General features: G+C 54.0%; 3 protein-coding genes across 6 annotated transcripts; 2 read left to right on the top strand and 1 right to left on the bottom strand.

The window, feature by feature from the left end:
- Nucleotides 1–1,163: 1,163 nt before the first annotated feature.
- LOC137599992 (ESF1 homolog) lies at nucleotides 1,164–9,020 on the bottom strand. 2 transcript variants are annotated; one of them, XM_068321305.1, is made up of 17 exons: nucleotides 8,876–9,020; nucleotides 7,736–8,167; nucleotides 7,581–7,609; nucleotides 7,344–7,520; nucleotides 7,165–7,278; nucleotides 6,982–7,091; nucleotides 6,755–6,907; nucleotides 6,559–6,673; nucleotides 6,324–6,483; nucleotides 6,111–6,251; nucleotides 5,922–6,046; nucleotides 5,677–5,764; nucleotides 5,429–5,502; nucleotides 5,211–5,363; nucleotides 2,161–5,136; nucleotides 1,672–1,879; nucleotides 1,165–1,574 (listed from the first exon to the last, which is right to left on the bottom strand). In XM_068321305.1, the coding sequence occupies exons 2-15, from the start codon at nucleotides 8,049–8,051 to the stop codon at nucleotides 4,705–4,707; spliced, it is 2,187 nt and encodes a 728-aa protein (XP_068177406.1). In that variant the 5' UTR covers nucleotides 8,052–8,167; nucleotides 8,876–9,020; the 3' UTR covers nucleotides 1,165–1,574; nucleotides 1,672–1,879; nucleotides 2,161–4,704. The 2 variants fall into 2 exon arrangements, with proteins under 2 accessions (XP_068177405.1, XP_068177406.1); XM_068321304.1 differs by having other exon boundaries at nucleotides 1,164–1,574; nucleotides 7,344–7,609.
- Nucleotides 9,021–9,094: 74 nt separating this feature from the next.
- LOC137599994 (arginine-hydroxylase NDUFAF5, mitochondrial-like) lies at nucleotides 9,095–12,268 on the top strand. 2 transcript variants are annotated; one of them, XM_068321308.1, is made up of 11 exons: nucleotides 9,095–9,439; nucleotides 9,754–9,794; nucleotides 9,865–9,928; nucleotides 10,004–10,051; nucleotides 10,193–10,296; nucleotides 10,372–10,411; nucleotides 10,708–10,905; nucleotides 10,990–11,050; nucleotides 11,341–11,424; nucleotides 11,875–11,957; nucleotides 12,027–12,268. In XM_068321308.1, the coding sequence occupies exons 1-11, from the start codon at nucleotides 9,239–9,241 to the stop codon at nucleotides 12,111–12,113; spliced, it is 1,011 nt and encodes a 336-aa protein (XP_068177409.1). In that variant the 5' UTR covers nucleotides 9,095–9,238; the 3' UTR covers nucleotides 12,114–12,268. The 2 variants fall into 2 exon arrangements, with proteins under 2 accessions (XP_068177409.1, XP_068177410.1); XM_068321309.1 differs by lacking the exon at nucleotides 10,004–10,051.
- A 309-nt stretch (nucleotides 12,269–12,577) lies between these two features.
- On the top strand, nucleotides 12,578–15,503 carry LOC137599993 (dynein regulatory complex subunit 4-like). Of its 2 annotated transcripts, XM_068321306.1 has the most exons (9): nucleotides 12,578–12,778; nucleotides 12,912–13,001; nucleotides 13,677–13,874; nucleotides 14,024–14,230; nucleotides 14,304–14,358; nucleotides 14,436–14,641; nucleotides 14,771–14,935; nucleotides 15,035–15,118; nucleotides 15,195–15,503. In XM_068321306.1, exons 1-9 carry the CDS (start codon nucleotides 12,776–12,778, stop codon nucleotides 15,354–15,356), a joined length of 1,170 nt encoding a protein of 389 aa, XP_068177407.1. In that variant the 5' UTR covers nucleotides 12,578–12,775; the 3' UTR covers nucleotides 15,357–15,503. The 2 variants fall into 2 exon arrangements, with proteins under 2 accessions (XP_068177407.1, XP_068177408.1); XM_068321307.1 differs by lacking the exon at nucleotides 12,578–12,778 and having other exon boundaries at nucleotides 12,791–13,001.
- The last annotated feature ends 80 nt before the right edge of the window (nucleotides 15,504–15,583 follow it).

Below are 15,583 nucleotides of genomic sequence, written 5' to 3'. Positions count from 1 at the left end.
TTGAAGTCACCATGCTCAAACGCATGAACGGCTCCCTTCATGCTCAGCATGAGTCCCAGCACTCCAAAGGCGGTCCCAGCATGCTCCTGTACTTTGCTGGGTTTATGGGAGGGGGCGGGGCTATAGGTTTCTAGACTGTGAACCGCCGTTTCGATGCTGTTCTGCATCTTTTCTTGATATCGTTGAGTCTCTGGGGAGATCTTCACACGAACCTCAAAAGGTTGACCGCCTTCTGAAACCAGGCTACACATGAATTCTCCGTTTTCCATCCTGACACTGCCCTCCTGAACGGCCAAGCGTTCCAGACGTTCACCGAATTTTATTTTGAACTGATTGTAAATCTCTTTAGAAATTAAAGATTTCATCCTTAAAAACTGTCCTTCAAGTTTGAAGGAATTCTCTAAATTGGAGGCCATCGTCAGGTCGTTGCTGGTTGTGTAGCCGTCGTTGTAGCCTCCTAATGCTCCAGATGGTTTGGGTACACCCAGGTTTTCTAATGTCATTTTAAAATCTGTGTAATCACTGATGAAGTTTTTGTCCTCTATCTTGTAATTGTTGGCAGTTCTCAGTAAATTCTCCAGACTGTTTTCTGGATTCTGTGCCTTCCATGACTTGTACTCCAGGATTTCTTTTTCTAAAACTACTTCAAGTTGTTGTTTTAGCGCCTCTTCACTAACCGAATCGAAATTCTTTAACTTACTGGAGCCTTTTGCTGTTGCAGAGCCGGTAAATCCACGCCTGCTGGGGTCGATCCAGCTCTTTCCTCTCGCCATTGGGTGATTGTCAAAAAAGAAGTTCAGGTCTTCCTCACTGACAGTTCGGCCTTTGCTTTGGATGACATCCAGGGCCATGAGAACCAGAGGGAAGGTGATAAGGTGAAGTTGCAAGTGTTGATATGCGAAGGCCTACTGTATATGATTATAGTATATGAAAAATATATGGTTATAATGGGAGTCAATTGGGCCATTTTTGACAATGGAGCTATTGTGTGCGCAGTGAAAATCTGGCATTCTATACACTTCCAATGACAGGCATTAAGGAATTTATTGTAGAAAATGAAGATGAAAGAAAATTACTGGCACAATTTCATATATTTACTCTTTTAACTGACTTATTTATTGCAAGAGAAACACAGAAAAACAACAAAATTGTCAATTTCAGGACTAAAGAGTACCAAAATACTGTAAATAGAAGACATCATGTTGCTATCAGGTGATTCTAACGACAGAAATACATTCAAAACATTTGCTATTAAATGTTTAAGTTTCAGACTTTCAGCTCTGACCAATAAATTTGACTCCAAACCCTCTGATGGATTCCAGCTCTCAAGGCACTCAAGAGCCCAGAACCCACCCCCAACCTCAATTCAGAGGAGAGTTGGAGAAACCAGAAGCCCTCCTGGCTCCGATCAAAAAGGAGCACAAAGAGGAAGCCAAGGACCTGAATGAAGGTCTGGAGACAGCTCTGCAGCAGGACAACTAGGACCAGGTCCAGCTGGAGCCCCAACGCTGATACCCTGATAGGGCATGCTTGGGGTTGTTGGCCATTCCGACTTGTTCAGGTCCTCACTGCTTCTGAATTGAGGGTCAGACGTATCATGAGACAACTTTCATCTAAACGTGTTCTACTCGGCCTGACGGCCCAAACGCAAACTGCAGTTCCTTTACTCACCTCATGGCGGCAGCGTCACACAACAAGTGCGTCAATTGCCACGAACCTTCAAAGAAGACGACTCAATAACGGACCAATCACAGCGCTTGCTGACGCAGGTGTTCTTGCTTGGGGAAGGGGGTCATCGCTCCAGAGAGCTCTCGTCCACAGCTGTCAGCAGGATGTTGGTTCTGATCCTTCAGCTGGAAAGTTGACCATGAATCTGCAGCTTCCAGGAAAAGTGGACGTTACCAACTGTTTACACTGAAATACACTGAGATACCTGATTTACCATGAGAGGGTTTCCTTGTTCATGCTGATGCTGTTAACAAGCAGAATTATAAGACCTACCTACCTACCTGTCAAGAAAGACTGTCTTACTCTACTCTCCTTTGTTGACCCGCCTTTTGCTTTGATCTAGTTCTTTGTTAGACGTACAAACTTACAGAACAAGCACAACTATAAACTAGATAAAATACCATGTCATATTTATACAGCATGTGTGCGTACATGTTTGGATGTTCTCACGCGACCGTCACTCTCTGCCTCTTCCATTTTGTATTTCCTTTTCACCTCAACTGGTCCAGGCAGAAGATGGCCCACCAGCCAGGATGTACCCCTCCTTTCACGTTTAGAGAAAGCAAATGTTCCTCACTGTTGTGGTTGGGTTTATGTAGGTTATCGTCTCATTATTCCCTCCCCAATCAGGTGTGCTCTCCCTGCAGGGTGTGGCCAAGGGCTGCCGGAGCCAATCCCAACAGACTTATAGGCATGAGAAGGGGAGACACTCCAGACACGTTACCAGCCCATAGCGGGCAACCCAACATCGCGATTCATATCCGTGAAAGTCTTATCGAAGTAACCCCGGGATGAAGCACGTTTTGCGTGGCAGCTCTTGTAACTCGATGCGGTTCGTCTTCCGAAGAAAGTCCATGTCATTCTCGATTTTTAACAAATTTGCTTCCACAGACATTTTACTCATTTTCCTTGTGATGTTGTCGATGCAGACGGGTAAGACCCGATACTCGCGGTTCACCTGGTGCCACCTGTGCATCAGTTTCTGCATGACGACTTGTCGCTGCTCCTCTGACATGTATTTCCTGGCCTCCCGTTCCCTCAGATCTTTCAAACGGTTATCATAATCTTCCCTAGATTTCTGAATTCCGGCGTAGCGTTTCTGCAGGTACCCTGGTGTTGCTCCGTAATGGTTTTTCTTGGTGTACTTGGGGACGAGGCCTGACTCCTCCAGGATCTCTCGGTGTCCCTTGTTCTCCATTCGTGCTGGCTCTGGCTTCACTGTGACATAACGCTTCTCTATGGCTTTCTTCACAAAGTCCTGTTCTTGGTGGATCAAGGGAGCGTTGCCCGTCCACCTGGGCAGAGGGTCTTTCCTCGTGGAACAGGGATAAGCAAACTCCGTCATCTCCGGTAATCGCGGCTCTTTCGAATGCTTCTTGAGGAAGTGTTTGGGGCACGGCCTCCCCCCGGGCGGCGGTCCCATCATCCTCGTTGTGTTCACCTTTGGTTTCATGGACTCATTGTCGTACTGGAGACCACGAGGGGGAGGACGGACCGGGAGTTTACTGGTCCGATTGGTCGTGATGGGCGGGAACCGGTTGCGCTGTGGCACTTCCCTCGTCACATATTTACTAGTGGGCGTGTTCTCCTTGGAATAGGGGGGGGTTCTCAGGACGGGTGGACCGTCACCTAGTCGGGGGGGAGGAAACTTGCCGTAGAGCTCATACAAGTGTCTCGCCCTGAACAGGGTTCCAACCGTCTCAACATCGTTCCGTATTGGGTTGGGGCGGCCGCGTTCAAAGCCAGGCCTCTTCTTGGAGGGGTGCTGCATCAGGGTGTTTCCATTCAGCCTCGTCTGCTGAAGAACCGCTTTACGTGGAAGCATCATGAGTGACTGGAGGACTGGGAGAATTCATGTCTCTAGATCTTTAAATGCTGCCAACAACAAAAGATCATAAAACATCCGGAGTTATGAAGTGAATAGATGAAAAGAGACGACATGTCAACCATGACTTTACAGGCAGATCAAAGACAGACCAGAGACCATCAGGACCTGGAACCAGAATTGATCTGCTCTCCTTTGATTTCCTTGTGCCTTGATCTACGGCAGGTGTGTACAAAGTTCAGTCAGATTTAATTTGGCCTGTGCTTTATGTCTAAAAACGTGTTCCATTTGTCCCCCAGACATCAGCTGCAGTTCCCGTACTCACCTCCTGGAGGCAGCATCGTGCAACATGCTATAAACTATAAAACTGTTACCCCGACTGCGCGACAAATTATTGATGAATTTTCCAAAGTGTCTAATTTGAACAAATGTCGATTACCTGTCAAAAAAGTTAATGATTATTTGCAATATTTCCGTCCGGAATGAAGCGACTTATTTATGAAGTCATTTATAAGAAATCAAGAGAACAGAATTCTAACGGATCTTCCACGTCTTGTTAAAGCGGACTGGACCGTCAGAAGAGTTCCTGAGGACGTCAGGATGAACGTTTTACATCTTATTCTCAACACTTTTAGCCACTCCTAAAGAAAATGTGTAGAAATGTTGATGTTAAACTTCTGGTTCTGTAGAAACAGGAGAAAATGTTTCACTCATTCTAAAATAAAAGCTGGAATTAAAGCTTTTCATTTAACAAGTCTCTGACCCGCTGGGACCCGGTCCATCCTGGTCCATCCTGGTCCATCCCGGTCCATCCTGGTCCATCCCGGTCCATCCTGGTCCATCCCGGTCCATCCTGGTCCTACAGGCCGTCTACAAGCTGGGCATCATCCCGCCTTTCTGTATTTAATTCACCCAATCAGGTTAAAGCTCTACATGATTGATCGCTGATCAGCTTCTCTGACTATGACGACTGATGGGTTGCTAGGCAACACAGGAATCAGGACAGGAAGTGATGTCGTCTTGTAGCGGCGCTCAGCTCGGTTTCTGTAAACGTGTGGAAAATAAACGATTTGAAGCGCTTCCTGTGGGAGGAGTCAGTTTTTATTTAAACCTCCAGTTTCCATAGCAACGGGAAGTGGGCGGGGCTCTGGTCAGACCCTCCTCCTCTTGCGAGCCTGGAACTGCTCCGTCTTGGCCTTGATGGACTTGATGAGCAGCGACAGGGAGGGGTCTGTCACCTTCTTGGAGGCGGGGTCTGTCACCTTCTTGGAGGCGGGGTCTGTCACCTTCTTGGAGGCGGGGTCTGTCTCCTTCTTGGAGGTGGGGTCTGTCTCCTTTTTGGAGGCGGACTGGCCAGGAGGAGCCTCAGAGGCCCCACCTCCTGCCTGTTTGGCAGCGCCCGCCTCCCTCTGAGCTTGAAGAGGCCCCTCCCCCTGCCGGCGCTCCTGCTCCGCCCGCCGGCGCTGCTTCTCCATCAGGATGCTCTGATTGGCCGTGGTGTTCCTGTAGGCGGGGTGGGCGGGGTCCAGGTTGAACAGGTGGGAGGTGAACACGGCCTGGAAGCGAGGGTCTGTGACGTCCACCTGGAGGGGGGGGGGGGCACACAGGTGAGCCGGAGACGCACGCCGGCGTGAAGCCACGCCCCGCCGTCACTCACCTGGAAGTGGTCGTCCGGTGGCTCCTCCCCCTTCCTCTGCAGGCTCCTCCTCTTCCTCCTGCTGAGGTTCTGCTGCTCGGCGATCTGCTCGTAGCTGAAGTGTTGGCGTTTGGCGTCGTGGGCGTCGTCCTCCATCAGCAGCGCCATCTCCGCCTGCACACACAGCGTGAGGACGCTGCGATTGGTCAGCCACCTTTAGAGGCGGGGTCAGCTCTCACCTTTTGTTTCTCCAGCTCCTCCCCTTCTTCCTGCTGCTGCTGCTCCGCCCACTTCTTCTGTTTCTTCTTCACGTCTGTTCACATCAAACCAGGAAACACGTTTGGTCATGTGATCATCAGCTGTTTGATGACATCATCATGGTGATGACATCTGGATCAATGTGATCGGTCTGGATCGGTTCTGATCGACTGTATTGATCGGTTCTGATCGACTGTATTGATCAGTTCTGATCGACTGTATTGATCACCTGTAGCGGCGAGCTCCTCGGTGAAGAACGGGTCGCTGAGATCCACGTCTGGAGGAAGATCTTCATCACTGAGCTGCTCCTCTTCCTCCTGAACGACAAGGAGAGTCCCGTTAGCCGCTAGCTCCCATTAGCCGCTAGCTCCCATTAGCCGCTAGCTCCCATTAGCTGCTAGCTCCCATTAGCCACTAGCTCCCATTAGCTGCTAGCTCCCATTAGCCACTAGCTCCCGTTAGCCGCTAGCTCACCTGCTTCCTGGATTTCTTCTTCTTCTTCTTGTCTCTCTTCTTCTCCAGAAACTCCTCCCACGGCGTCGGTTGGCTCCGCCCCTCCAGCTTCTTCTTCACCAGCTGCTGCGTCGCCTCCTTCAGACCTGCAGACGTCAGAGCGGCTGTAAGCCCCGCCCCCAGGCGCCTCCTCAGAGGGGGGTTCCTCACCTGGCACCCAGGTGACCTCCATCTCCACGTCCTGCTCCTCCCTCTTCTTCTGCTCCTCCTCCTGGATCCCTCGCAGCAGCTCTCTGTACCTGGAGATCTGCTCCTGGCTCCGCCCCTTCCTCTTCTCCTCCGTCTGGTTTCCTGTCATCACAAACGCCCGGCGTCACCGCTGTACGCCCCGATGGAGGCTCCGCCCCCACCGACCGCTCTCACCTGCCGTCTCCTCCTCCTCCCCGGAGGCCACGCCCCCCTCCTCCTCGCTGGAGGAGGCCAGGTACGCCCTGAAGTCCATGTCCAGCAGCTCCTCCTGGTGGAACTTCCTGTTCATGGCGGTCAGGCGCTCGTGGTCGGTCTGGTCCCACGTCAGCTCCACCTGATTGGTTCAAGCCCAGCGTCTGACTTCCTGTGTGAGCGGCTGACGCCGGTGGGCGGGTCTGGCTCCTCCTACCTTGGAGGTGTTGGCGGCGGACGAGGCGAACTGTTTGGGGGTGTAGGCGGCGAAGTCCACGTCCGTCGCCACGTCGGTAGGCTCCTCCCCAAACGTGACGTCATCGGGGATGAAGCTGTTCAGACAGAGGGCACAAACGGTCATCGAGGGGCGTGGCCCACGGGCCGCCGGAGGCCCCGCCCGCCCGGCGCCTCACCGCAGGTCCAGGACGGAGCCGCTGCTCTCGTACTCGTAGCCGTCACACTCCCGGTAGACGGCGGCGGCCGTGTCGCACGAGTCGCACGCCGCCACGGCGTAGAAGTACCGCAGCCGCTGGAACTGGTAGTCCCGCCTCCTCTCCCTGTACACACTGACACGCCCACACGCGCGTCACGCCCACGCCCCGCGGCGGGGGGCGTCACGTGACCCGCGAGGGGGCGGTACCTGTCCTCGGGGGCGTCGTCCTCCGAGTCGTCGGGCAGAACCCGGAGCTCCGCGGGTCCCCGGGTCTCCTCCGCCGCCAGCCTCTGCTTCCCGAACTCTGACGGGTAGATCTGGAAAATACCCACGATGCACTGCGTCAGCCCCGCCTGGCCCCCCGCCGGGTCGCCTGACCTCCCGGCCTACCTTGACGGAGAGCACGGCGCCCCCCGGGGGGGCGAAGCAGCGCAGCAGCGCCAGCAGGTCCCGGGCCTTCATCCGGTCCCAGTCCAGGCTGCAGACGGCCAGCCGGGGGGAGACCTGAGGACACGCACGGGTGAGGCTCCGCCCCACCTGGGGGGGGCGGACCCACCGCCATCACCAACCTCCTCGCTCCGGGGGGCGTCTTTCCACAGCTCCCCCCAGTCGTGCTCCAGCTCCTCTTCCTCCCTCCTCAGGATCTCGTCCACCTCGTCTTCATCAGAGCTGCTCTCCAGGTTCCCCCTCCCCCGGGCCGGATCCGGATCAGACTCCGCCCCTTCCTCCGAGTCCAGATCAGACTCAGCCCCCTCCTCCGAGTCCAGATCAGACTCCGCCCCCTCCTCCGAGTCCAGATCAGACTCCGCCCCTTCCTCCTCCTCCTCGCTTTCATCTGTGAAGAGTTCTGATCAGTTAATCGACCCAGAATGTCTGGAACCCCCCTAGAGCCCCCCAAACCCCCTAGAAACCCCCCAAACCCCCCCAGACCACCTAGAGCCCCCTCTGGAAACCCCCTCACCTCCTTCAGGATCAGCTTCTTCTTCCTTCACCACTTTCTTCTTCCTCTCTTTCTCGCCTTCTTCCTCTTCTTCCTCCTCCTCTTCCTCCTCCTCCACCTTGTAGAAGCGCTTCAGGTCCTCGGTGGGGGTGTTCCTGAGGGGTCGCCCCCTCTTGTCCACCGTGTTGCCCCCCTTGAAGCGCTCCTGGTCAAACATGGAGGTGAACCGCTGGTCGATCTTGACCTTTCGTTCTCTCTCTGGCATCTCCCAGAAGCGGGGGTCCTTCTGGACCCGCAGGAAGCGCTCGTCCCCCCCCCGGCTCCTGCTGGACGACATGGTGGCTCACCTGGACTCTCACCTGACCAGTAAGACCAGTAAGACCAGGACCGGGTTAGTGGGTAGAACTGGACCAGAACCTCTGATCACCTGTGTGCAGTCTGCTGTTATAACACCTGTAATAACACACACGATTAATACCTGTTGCAACCATGTAATAATACACACTAATACCTGTTGTAACACATGTAATAATACACACTACTAATACCTGTTATAACATGTCATAGCACACACTACTAATACCTGTTATAACACATGTAATAATACACACTACAAATGCCTGTTGTAACACGTGCAATAATACACACTACTACCGGTTATAACATGCAATAATACACTACTAATACCTGTTATAACATGTAATAATACACACTACTACCTGTTTTAACACATGTAATAATACACACTACTAATACCTGTTATAACACATGCAATAATACACACTACTAACACGTGTTATAACACATGTAATAACACACACTACTAACACGTGTTAGCACACAGGACAGGGACTACTCCTGGTCCGGTGCCAGGGGAGGAGCTTCATTGTTTACCGTTTGTTGTAAACAAGTTGGATTAAGTTCTGGTTTTGTTTCATTTGATGCTCAAACTCCCGAATCAAACCAGATTAACCCGGATTAAACTGGATTAATCGCGGGTCGCGGCTTCTTTTTAAACATTTAAAACACTTCCGGTTGTCGCGAGCCGTGAGGACGGACGGTTGAAGGCGGCTCGCGCTCACACGTCAACAGACAAACAAACAAACAAACAAACAGGAAGAGTGGAACAAACAATCAGGAGTGTACACACAGAACACACACCTCCACCTGGACTCCCTGCTACACACACGTGTTTTCCCAGCGTGCAACTCTTCCGTGACCTCTTCTAGCCCCGCCCCTTCCGGGGTAAGGCGAGCGAGGCGGGACAAAAGAAGAGAAAAGCGCAACAACAAAAAAGCCTCAGAAAACCGGTTTAATCCGGATTAACGTCTGTGTTTACAGTAAAACACGGTAACGGAAGTGACGTCACCGCAGTCGTTGCCGTTCTTAAACTGAGTCCCGTTTCCGGATCCAGTTCCTCCGATCCCGGAACCCCCGGACTCCAGCTCCGGGGTTCCGTCCTCCGTGAGCACTGGCCGGACGTGACGTCATCTGTCCTTCCGGTGGCCCCGCGCCGGTCCCGACATGAGCAGCGGAATCTGGAGGAGACTCCTGCGGGCCTCCCGGGCCCGCTGGAACCGGGTCGCGTTCGGGTCGGAACCCCGCAGAGGAGCGTCGGCGGCGGGCCGAGGCGTGAACGTCTTCAACCGGGTCATGAAGCGGAACCAGAAGAACTGGGCCGCGGCCCGGGAGGACGGACACCTGTACCAGTACCTGAGGGACGAGGTACCGTCTGAGGGCCGAGCCGGATCAGAACCAGAACCACCTGGGTCAGAACCAGATGGTTCTGGGTCAGAACCAGAACCACCTGGATCAGAACCAGAACCACCTGGGTCAGAACCAGATGGTTCTGGGTCAGAACCAGAACCACCTGGATCAGAACCAGAACCACCTGGTTCTGATCCAGGTGGTTCTGGGTCAGAACCAGAACCACCTGGATCAGAACCAGAACCACCCGGATCAGAACCAGAACCACCTGGTTCTGATCCAGGTGGTTCTGGGTCAGCCCTGCGGTCTGACGGGTGTGTCTTGACCTCCAGGTAGGGGGGCGTGTGGCGGACCGGGTCTATGACATCGCCAGGTGAGTGTTTGCAGGTTCTGGTCTCTGATTGGCCGGCCCGTCTCCTCACCCTCCTCCTCTGGCCTATAAGGACGTTTCCTCTGGCTCTGGACGTCGGCGGTGGGAGGAGCCACATCGCAGAGCACCTGAACCAGGTGCAGTAGAACCGCTGGAGGCCCTCCGGTCCATCGGTGTGATTATTGATTATTGATCAGCTTGTGATGCTGCAGGGCATGGTGGAGCGTCTGGTCCTGATGGACGTGTCCCAGAACAGTCTGGTGAGACCAAGATGATGATGATGATGATGATGGTGATGATGGTGATGATGGTGATGATGGTGAAGATGATGATGATGGTGATGATGATGATGATGTTCCTCACCAGCTGATGTTTGTTTACCTGTGTGTTGTTCACCTCAGAGGAGGCGGAGCTCCAGCCTCATCCCCACTGCTCCCCTATTGGCTGACGAGGAGTTCCTGCCCTTCAGAGAGAACACCTTCCACCTGGTGATGAGCAGCTTGAGGTGAGTCCTCCCAGGCTGTGGTAGCTCCGCCCCTCAGTCTGGAGGCGTGTTCTAATCTCACCTGATGTCTTTCAGTCTGCACTGGACCAATGACCTCCCAGGAGCCCTCAGAGAGGTGAGGAAGATGATGGTGGTGATGATGATGATGGTGGTGATGATGGTGATGATGATGATGGTGATGATGATGATGGTGGTGGTGATGATGATGGTGATGATGATGATGATGGTGGTGGTGGTGATGATGGTGATGATGATGGTGGTGATGGTGGTGATGATGGTGATGATGATGATGATGGTGGTGGTGATGATGATGGTGATGATGATGATGGTGGTGGTGGTGATGATGGTGATGGTGGTGATGATGATGATGATGATGGTGGTGATGGTGGTGATGAAGGTCGTCCTCCTCAGATCCAGCGGGTCCTCAAACCGGACGGCGTCTTCATCGGGGCGATGGTGGGCGGGGACTCCCTCTACGAGCTGAGATGTTCCCTCCAGCTGGCGGAGACGGAGAGGGAGGGGGGCTTCTCCCCCCGCGTCTCCCCTTTCACCGCCGTCACCGACCTGGGACACCTGCTGGGCGGCGCCGGTTTCAACATGCTGACGGTGGTGAGAACCGATCAGAGCCACGCCCACTGGTCACGTGGTCTGAACCGGACCCGCCTCTCATGGAGCGCCTGTGTCTCGTTTCAGGACATCGATGAGGTTCAGGTCCTGTACCCAGGAATCACCGAGGTCATGACCGACCTGCAAGGTTCACCTCTACGTTCACCTTTACGTCCATGTTTACGTTATTGTTTACGTTCACCTTTACGTTATTGTTTACGTTCACCTCTACGTTTATGTTTATGTTTACATTTGTTTACGTTCACCTTTACGTTCATGTTTACGTTATTGTTTACGTTCACCTTCACGTTCATGTTTACGTTATTGTTTACGTTCACCTTTACGTTCATGTTTACGTTATTGTTTACGTTCACCTTCACGTTCATGTTTACCTCTAAATGTGTCTCAGGTTCTTCACGTGTCACTTCCTGTCCACAGGGATGGGGGAGAGTAACTGTTCCTGGAACCGGAGGTCTCTGCTGCACCGGGACTCCATGTTAGCAGCAGCAGCCATCTACAAAGGTAGGACCCGGTCCAGGTCCACTAGTCCAGGTCCACATAGTCCAGGTCCACATAGTCCAGGTCCACTAGTCCAGGTCCACTAGTCCAGGTCCACATAGTCCAGGTCCCCTAGTCCAGGTCCACATAGTCCAGGTCCGCTAGTCCAGGTCCACATAGTCCAGGTCCACTAGTCCAGGTCCACATAGTCCAGGTCCACATAGTCCAAGTTCACATAGTCCAGGTTCACATAGTCCAGGTCCACATAGTCCAGGTCCACATAGTCCAGGTCCACATAGTCCAGGTCCGCTAGTCCAGGTTCACATAGGCCAGGTCCACATAGTCCAGGTCCACATAGTCCAGGTCCACTAGTCCAGGTCCACCTTAGCACACAGCAGCAGGAAGCTACTAGCCTAGCGAACACTCCAACAGTCATGTGACCTCATCAGAGTCTGTTTGCTTGAACCCGTTCAGAGCTGTACGGAACCGTGGGCGGGGCCATCCCGGCCACCTTCCAGATCTACCACATGATTGGCTGGAAGCCTCACGAGTCCCAGGTGAGACGGGTTCTTCTTCTGGTTCTCCTGTCGCTCGGTTCTGAGTCACCGTCCACGTTTGTGTTCCAGGCCAGACCTCTGAAGCGAGGCTCAGGGACGGCCTCGTTTGGAGATCTGTCCAAGATCAGCCGGCCGACCAATAGCAGCGCGGCATAGGAGGGCCTCAGCCAATGAACAGCTGCCTGGACGTCACATCCAATAGGATGGCAGGAAAGTCAGAGGGCGTGGCCAAAGGTTCTCTGGAAGAAAGAGCAGCAATAAATTAACGTATTTCCTCATGTAAACAAAAATAAACAAAACAACAGAAAAACCATCAGAATCACCTGAAGTGTTTCAGTCCAGGTTCACACAGTGAAACAGTCCAGGTTCACACAGTGAAACAGTCCAGGTTCACACAGTGAAACAGTCCAGGTTCACACAGTGAAACAGTCCAGGTTCACACAGTGAAACAGTCCAGGTTCACACAGTGAAACAGTCCAGGTTCACACAGACCTGCTTCTGAGCTTTACTGAAGATTTAGAAAATTGTATCAAAGAATTTATTTCACATTTTCAATCGTTTCATTATTTCTAATAATATTTTATCAAATATTTTATCAAACAATTTATTTTCTATTTTTACTGTTTTTGTGTCTTTATTTTTCTTTCTCTTCTGTCACAAACTCGGTCAAGAACAATAAAGTTTCACTTGAAAAAAAACAACGTGACGACGCAGTCACGTGACGCCGTTGCCATGACAGCGCGTTTTGTCTCCTGTAGCCGGACTTCTCCAGCTAGCATCTAGCTAGCAGCTCCCGCGGAGCTGAACGGTTCGTCCCGATGGTGAGTCAGCATTAATGTGGGCTAGTTAGCATGAGCTAACTTAGCTTTAGCCACAAGCTAACCGGCAGCTCGTTCTCCGGTAGCGGAACGACCGGCGGCGTTAACGGTGCTGCTTCCGGTGTTTTCTGTCCAGCCTCCCCGAACGAAGATGAAGAAGTCCGGCGGGGGGAAGCCGTCCGCCGCGGTGGACACGCTGTCCACGGACGAGATGTCCAAAGAGCAGGTCAGAGCCGCGGGGTGCTAACACGGCTAACGTTAGCCGCTAGGCGACCGAGTTCTGACGTCACCGCCGTTCATTGATTAGAACAGAAACTATTGATGAACACGAAGTATCGATACGACCAATCAGACCTCTGATTGGCTCTCTGCAGGACCCGCCATGTCCACGGGGCCCTGAACGCACCACAGACCCTAACCCTGTCCACGGGTCCCTGAACGCACCACAGACCCTAACCCTGTCCACGGGTCCCTGAACGCAACACAGACCCTAACCCTGTCCACAGGTCCCTGAACGCACCACAGACCCTAACCCTGTCCACGGGGCCCTGAACGCACCACAGACCCTAACCCTGTCCACGGGGCCCTGAACGCACCACAGACCCTAACCCTGTCCACGGGGCCCTGAACGCACCACAGACCCTAACCCTGTCCACGGGGCCCTGAACGCACCACAGACCCTAACCCTGTCCACAGGTCCCTGAACGCACCACAGACCCTAACCCTGTCCACGGGGCCCTGAACGCACCACAGACTGATGGTGACTGATGTCTGTTGGTGAACAAACCTGATGCTGTAACGTTCCCTAGCAACATGCTAATTAGCAGCTAACATAGGTTCTACCTGACGCTACCAAAGCTCTGATTGGACGACGGCACTAACTGTGACCTCTGACCTCCAGCTGGAGGAGCACATCGTTCGCCTCCGAGAGGAGCTGGACCGAACGCGGGAGGAGAAGAGATACTTCCAGCTGGAGAGAGACAAGGTCCACTCCTTCTGGGAGGTGTCCAAGAGGGGCGTGGAGGGGGCGGAGTCCCAGCTGAGACACGCCCACAGGAAGCGAGAGGAAGCCGGGGAGCGCCACCGTGTGGAGATCACCGTGAGCTTCTCACCGTCCAGAAGAACCACACCATCAGACCATCAGGCTGTGCTGATGACGGCATCACCCGATGATGTCATCAAGTGATGACGTCATCGCTTGAGTACGTCTTCGTCTGATGACATCACCACCTCCACTGTTGGTTCCAGGAGCTGAAGCAGAAGCTGAAACACGTCCTGTCGGAGCACCACCACCTGACGTCTGGGATGAAGATGGACGGGGGGGCGTCGGCCTCGCTGGTCCAGGACCGCCACAGGGGGGCGGAGCTCTCGCTCCATCAGGAGAGGCACCGCCTGCAGGCGGAGCTCAGGGAGAAGAAGCTCCACAGCCACCGGTGGATGGAGGCGCTGAAGCTGGTGAGACGCTGCCTCCACTTCCTGTTTCCTGTTGGCGCTGCTGGGATCTGATTGGTCCTCTGTGGTCCAACAGGAGCAGCAGCTGGAGCTGATGGACCAGGACCTCCAGGAGCAGCGCAGGATGAGAGGTAGGAGGAGCAGCAGGTTCTCCAGCTCTGGGGCTCTGCAGCAGTAACGGTTCCTCCTCTGGATGCTGACGGAGCAGCGATGGAGGACAGATTCCAGCAGGAGATCCGCTCCATGATGGACGCCGCCTACAGGAGGAGGAGGGAGGAGCTCCAGCAGCTGGACCAGACCATGAAGACTCGCGTGGAGGCTCTGCTGCAGGAGCAGAACCGGGCCCTCAGGGAGGCTGAGGAGTTCTACTCCAACCTTCACGTCACGGTGCTGAAGGAGCAGAAGGAGCTGAAGGTGGAGAAACGACCTCATCCTGTCTCCTCCTGGTTCTCCTCCAGACCTTCTTCCTCCTGGATCAGGATCTGTGGTGGCGTCCCCCCAGCAGGGACCTGATGGTTCTACCTCCTGCTTGTGGTTCTGCAGGAGGAACTCGCCGTGATCCAGCAGCAGGACGCCAGAGCGGACAGGAAGCTGTCGGCGGCTCGGCAGGAGAACCGACACCTGAACGCGTCTCTGCAGGAAGCCCAGAAGAAGAAGGGCTGCGAGGTCCAGAAGGAGCCGGAGGAACGGGCCGAGGCCAGGAAGAAGGTAGGACACGCCCATCTGGTCACATGACCCGCTGAGCCTCACGGTTAGCCCTGTAAGCTAACGGCTTAGCTTCCTCTGAAGGCTTTGACGTTCTGACAGGAGAGAAGAGCTGGAGAACATCTGGACCAGCACCTCCGAGAAGAGACGGTGAAGAACGAGATGCTGCTGCAGGCCTGTGAGAAGGTGAGCTCCTCCCCTCCACCCAGCTCCGCCCCTCACCTCCACCCAGCTCCACCCCTCACCTCCACCTGCTCCTCAGCTCCAGCAGGAGAACCAGGAGCTGCTGAGGAGCCACACGGAGAGCATCCTGGACGTCCAGCAGAGGAACGGCCTGAAGGAGCTGCTCCTGGACAGGAAGCTGGAGGCGGCGGCAGCAGCTCTGATGGGTGTGGCCCGAGCTGGGGGTCAGCTGACGCCGTGATGTCATCAACATGTGACCTGCAGGAGGACCTGAAGGCTCCATGGGTCCGTCTGCACCACACTGCCTCGAAACGCCAGGCTCCGCCTCCAAAGGGCTCCACCTGGACACATTTCAGCCCCGCCTACTTCACCTGTGTGATCTGATTGTGAAGACATGTCAATAAAGAGAATCGATCAATAAGGTGTCAATAATCAATACGCTGAAGTCGACATGTTTACACAACAACA

Source organism: Antennarius striatus, chromosome 8 (assembly GCF_040054535.1).
Source record: "Antennarius striatus isolate MH-2024 chromosome 8, ASM4005453v1, whole genome shotgun sequence".
NCBI classification, from domain to species: Eukaryota; Metazoa; Chordata; class Actinopteri; order Lophiiformes; family Antennariidae; genus Antennarius; species Antennarius striatus.
The sequence above is the reverse complement of the archived record's forward strand: the minus strand, read 5'-3'. Positions and strand labels throughout refer to the sequence as shown.

What these genes read in the sequence shown, in the direction of transcription:
- LOC137599992 (XM_068321304.1), bottom strand. Translation starts at nt 8,051, where the DNA reads ATGTCGTCCAGCAGGAGCCGGGGGGGGGACGAGCGCTTCCTGCGGGTC. An exon ending in AGAAGCTGATCCTGAAGGAG is followed by an intron (nt 7,610 to 7,735) that starts GTGAGGGGGTTT and finishes AACTCTTCACAG; the next exon opens with ATGAAAGCGAGGAGGAGGAG. An exon ending in CACCGGACGACCACTTCCAG is followed by an intron (nt 5,137 to 5,210) that starts GTGAGTGACGGC and finishes CCCCCCCTCCAG; the next exon opens with GTGGACGTCACAGACCCTCG.
- LOC137599994 (XM_068321308.1), top strand. Translation starts at nt 9,239, where the DNA reads ATGAGCAGCGGAATCTGGAGGAGACTCCTGCGGGCCTCCCGGGCCCGC. An exon ending in TCCCAGGAGCCCTCAGAGAG is followed by an intron (nt 10,412 to 10,707) that starts GTGAGGAAGATG and finishes CGTCCTCCTCAG; the next exon opens with ATCCAGCGGGTCCTCAAACC. An exon ending in GGAAGCCTCACGAGTCCCAG is followed by an intron (nt 11,958 to 12,026) that starts GTGAGACGGGTT and finishes TTTGTGTTCCAG; the next exon opens with GCCAGACCTCTGAAGCGAGG.
- LOC137599993 (XM_068321306.1), top strand. An exon ending in GGAGCAGCGCAGGATGAGAG is followed by an intron (nt 14,359 to 14,435) that starts GTAGGAGGAGCA and finishes CTGACGGAGCAG; the next exon opens with CGATGGAGGACAGATTCCAG. An exon ending in TGCTGCAGGCCTGTGAGAAG is followed by an intron (nt 15,119 to 15,194) that starts GTGAGCTCCTCC and finishes CCTGCTCCTCAG; the next exon opens with CTCCAGCAGGAGAACCAGGA.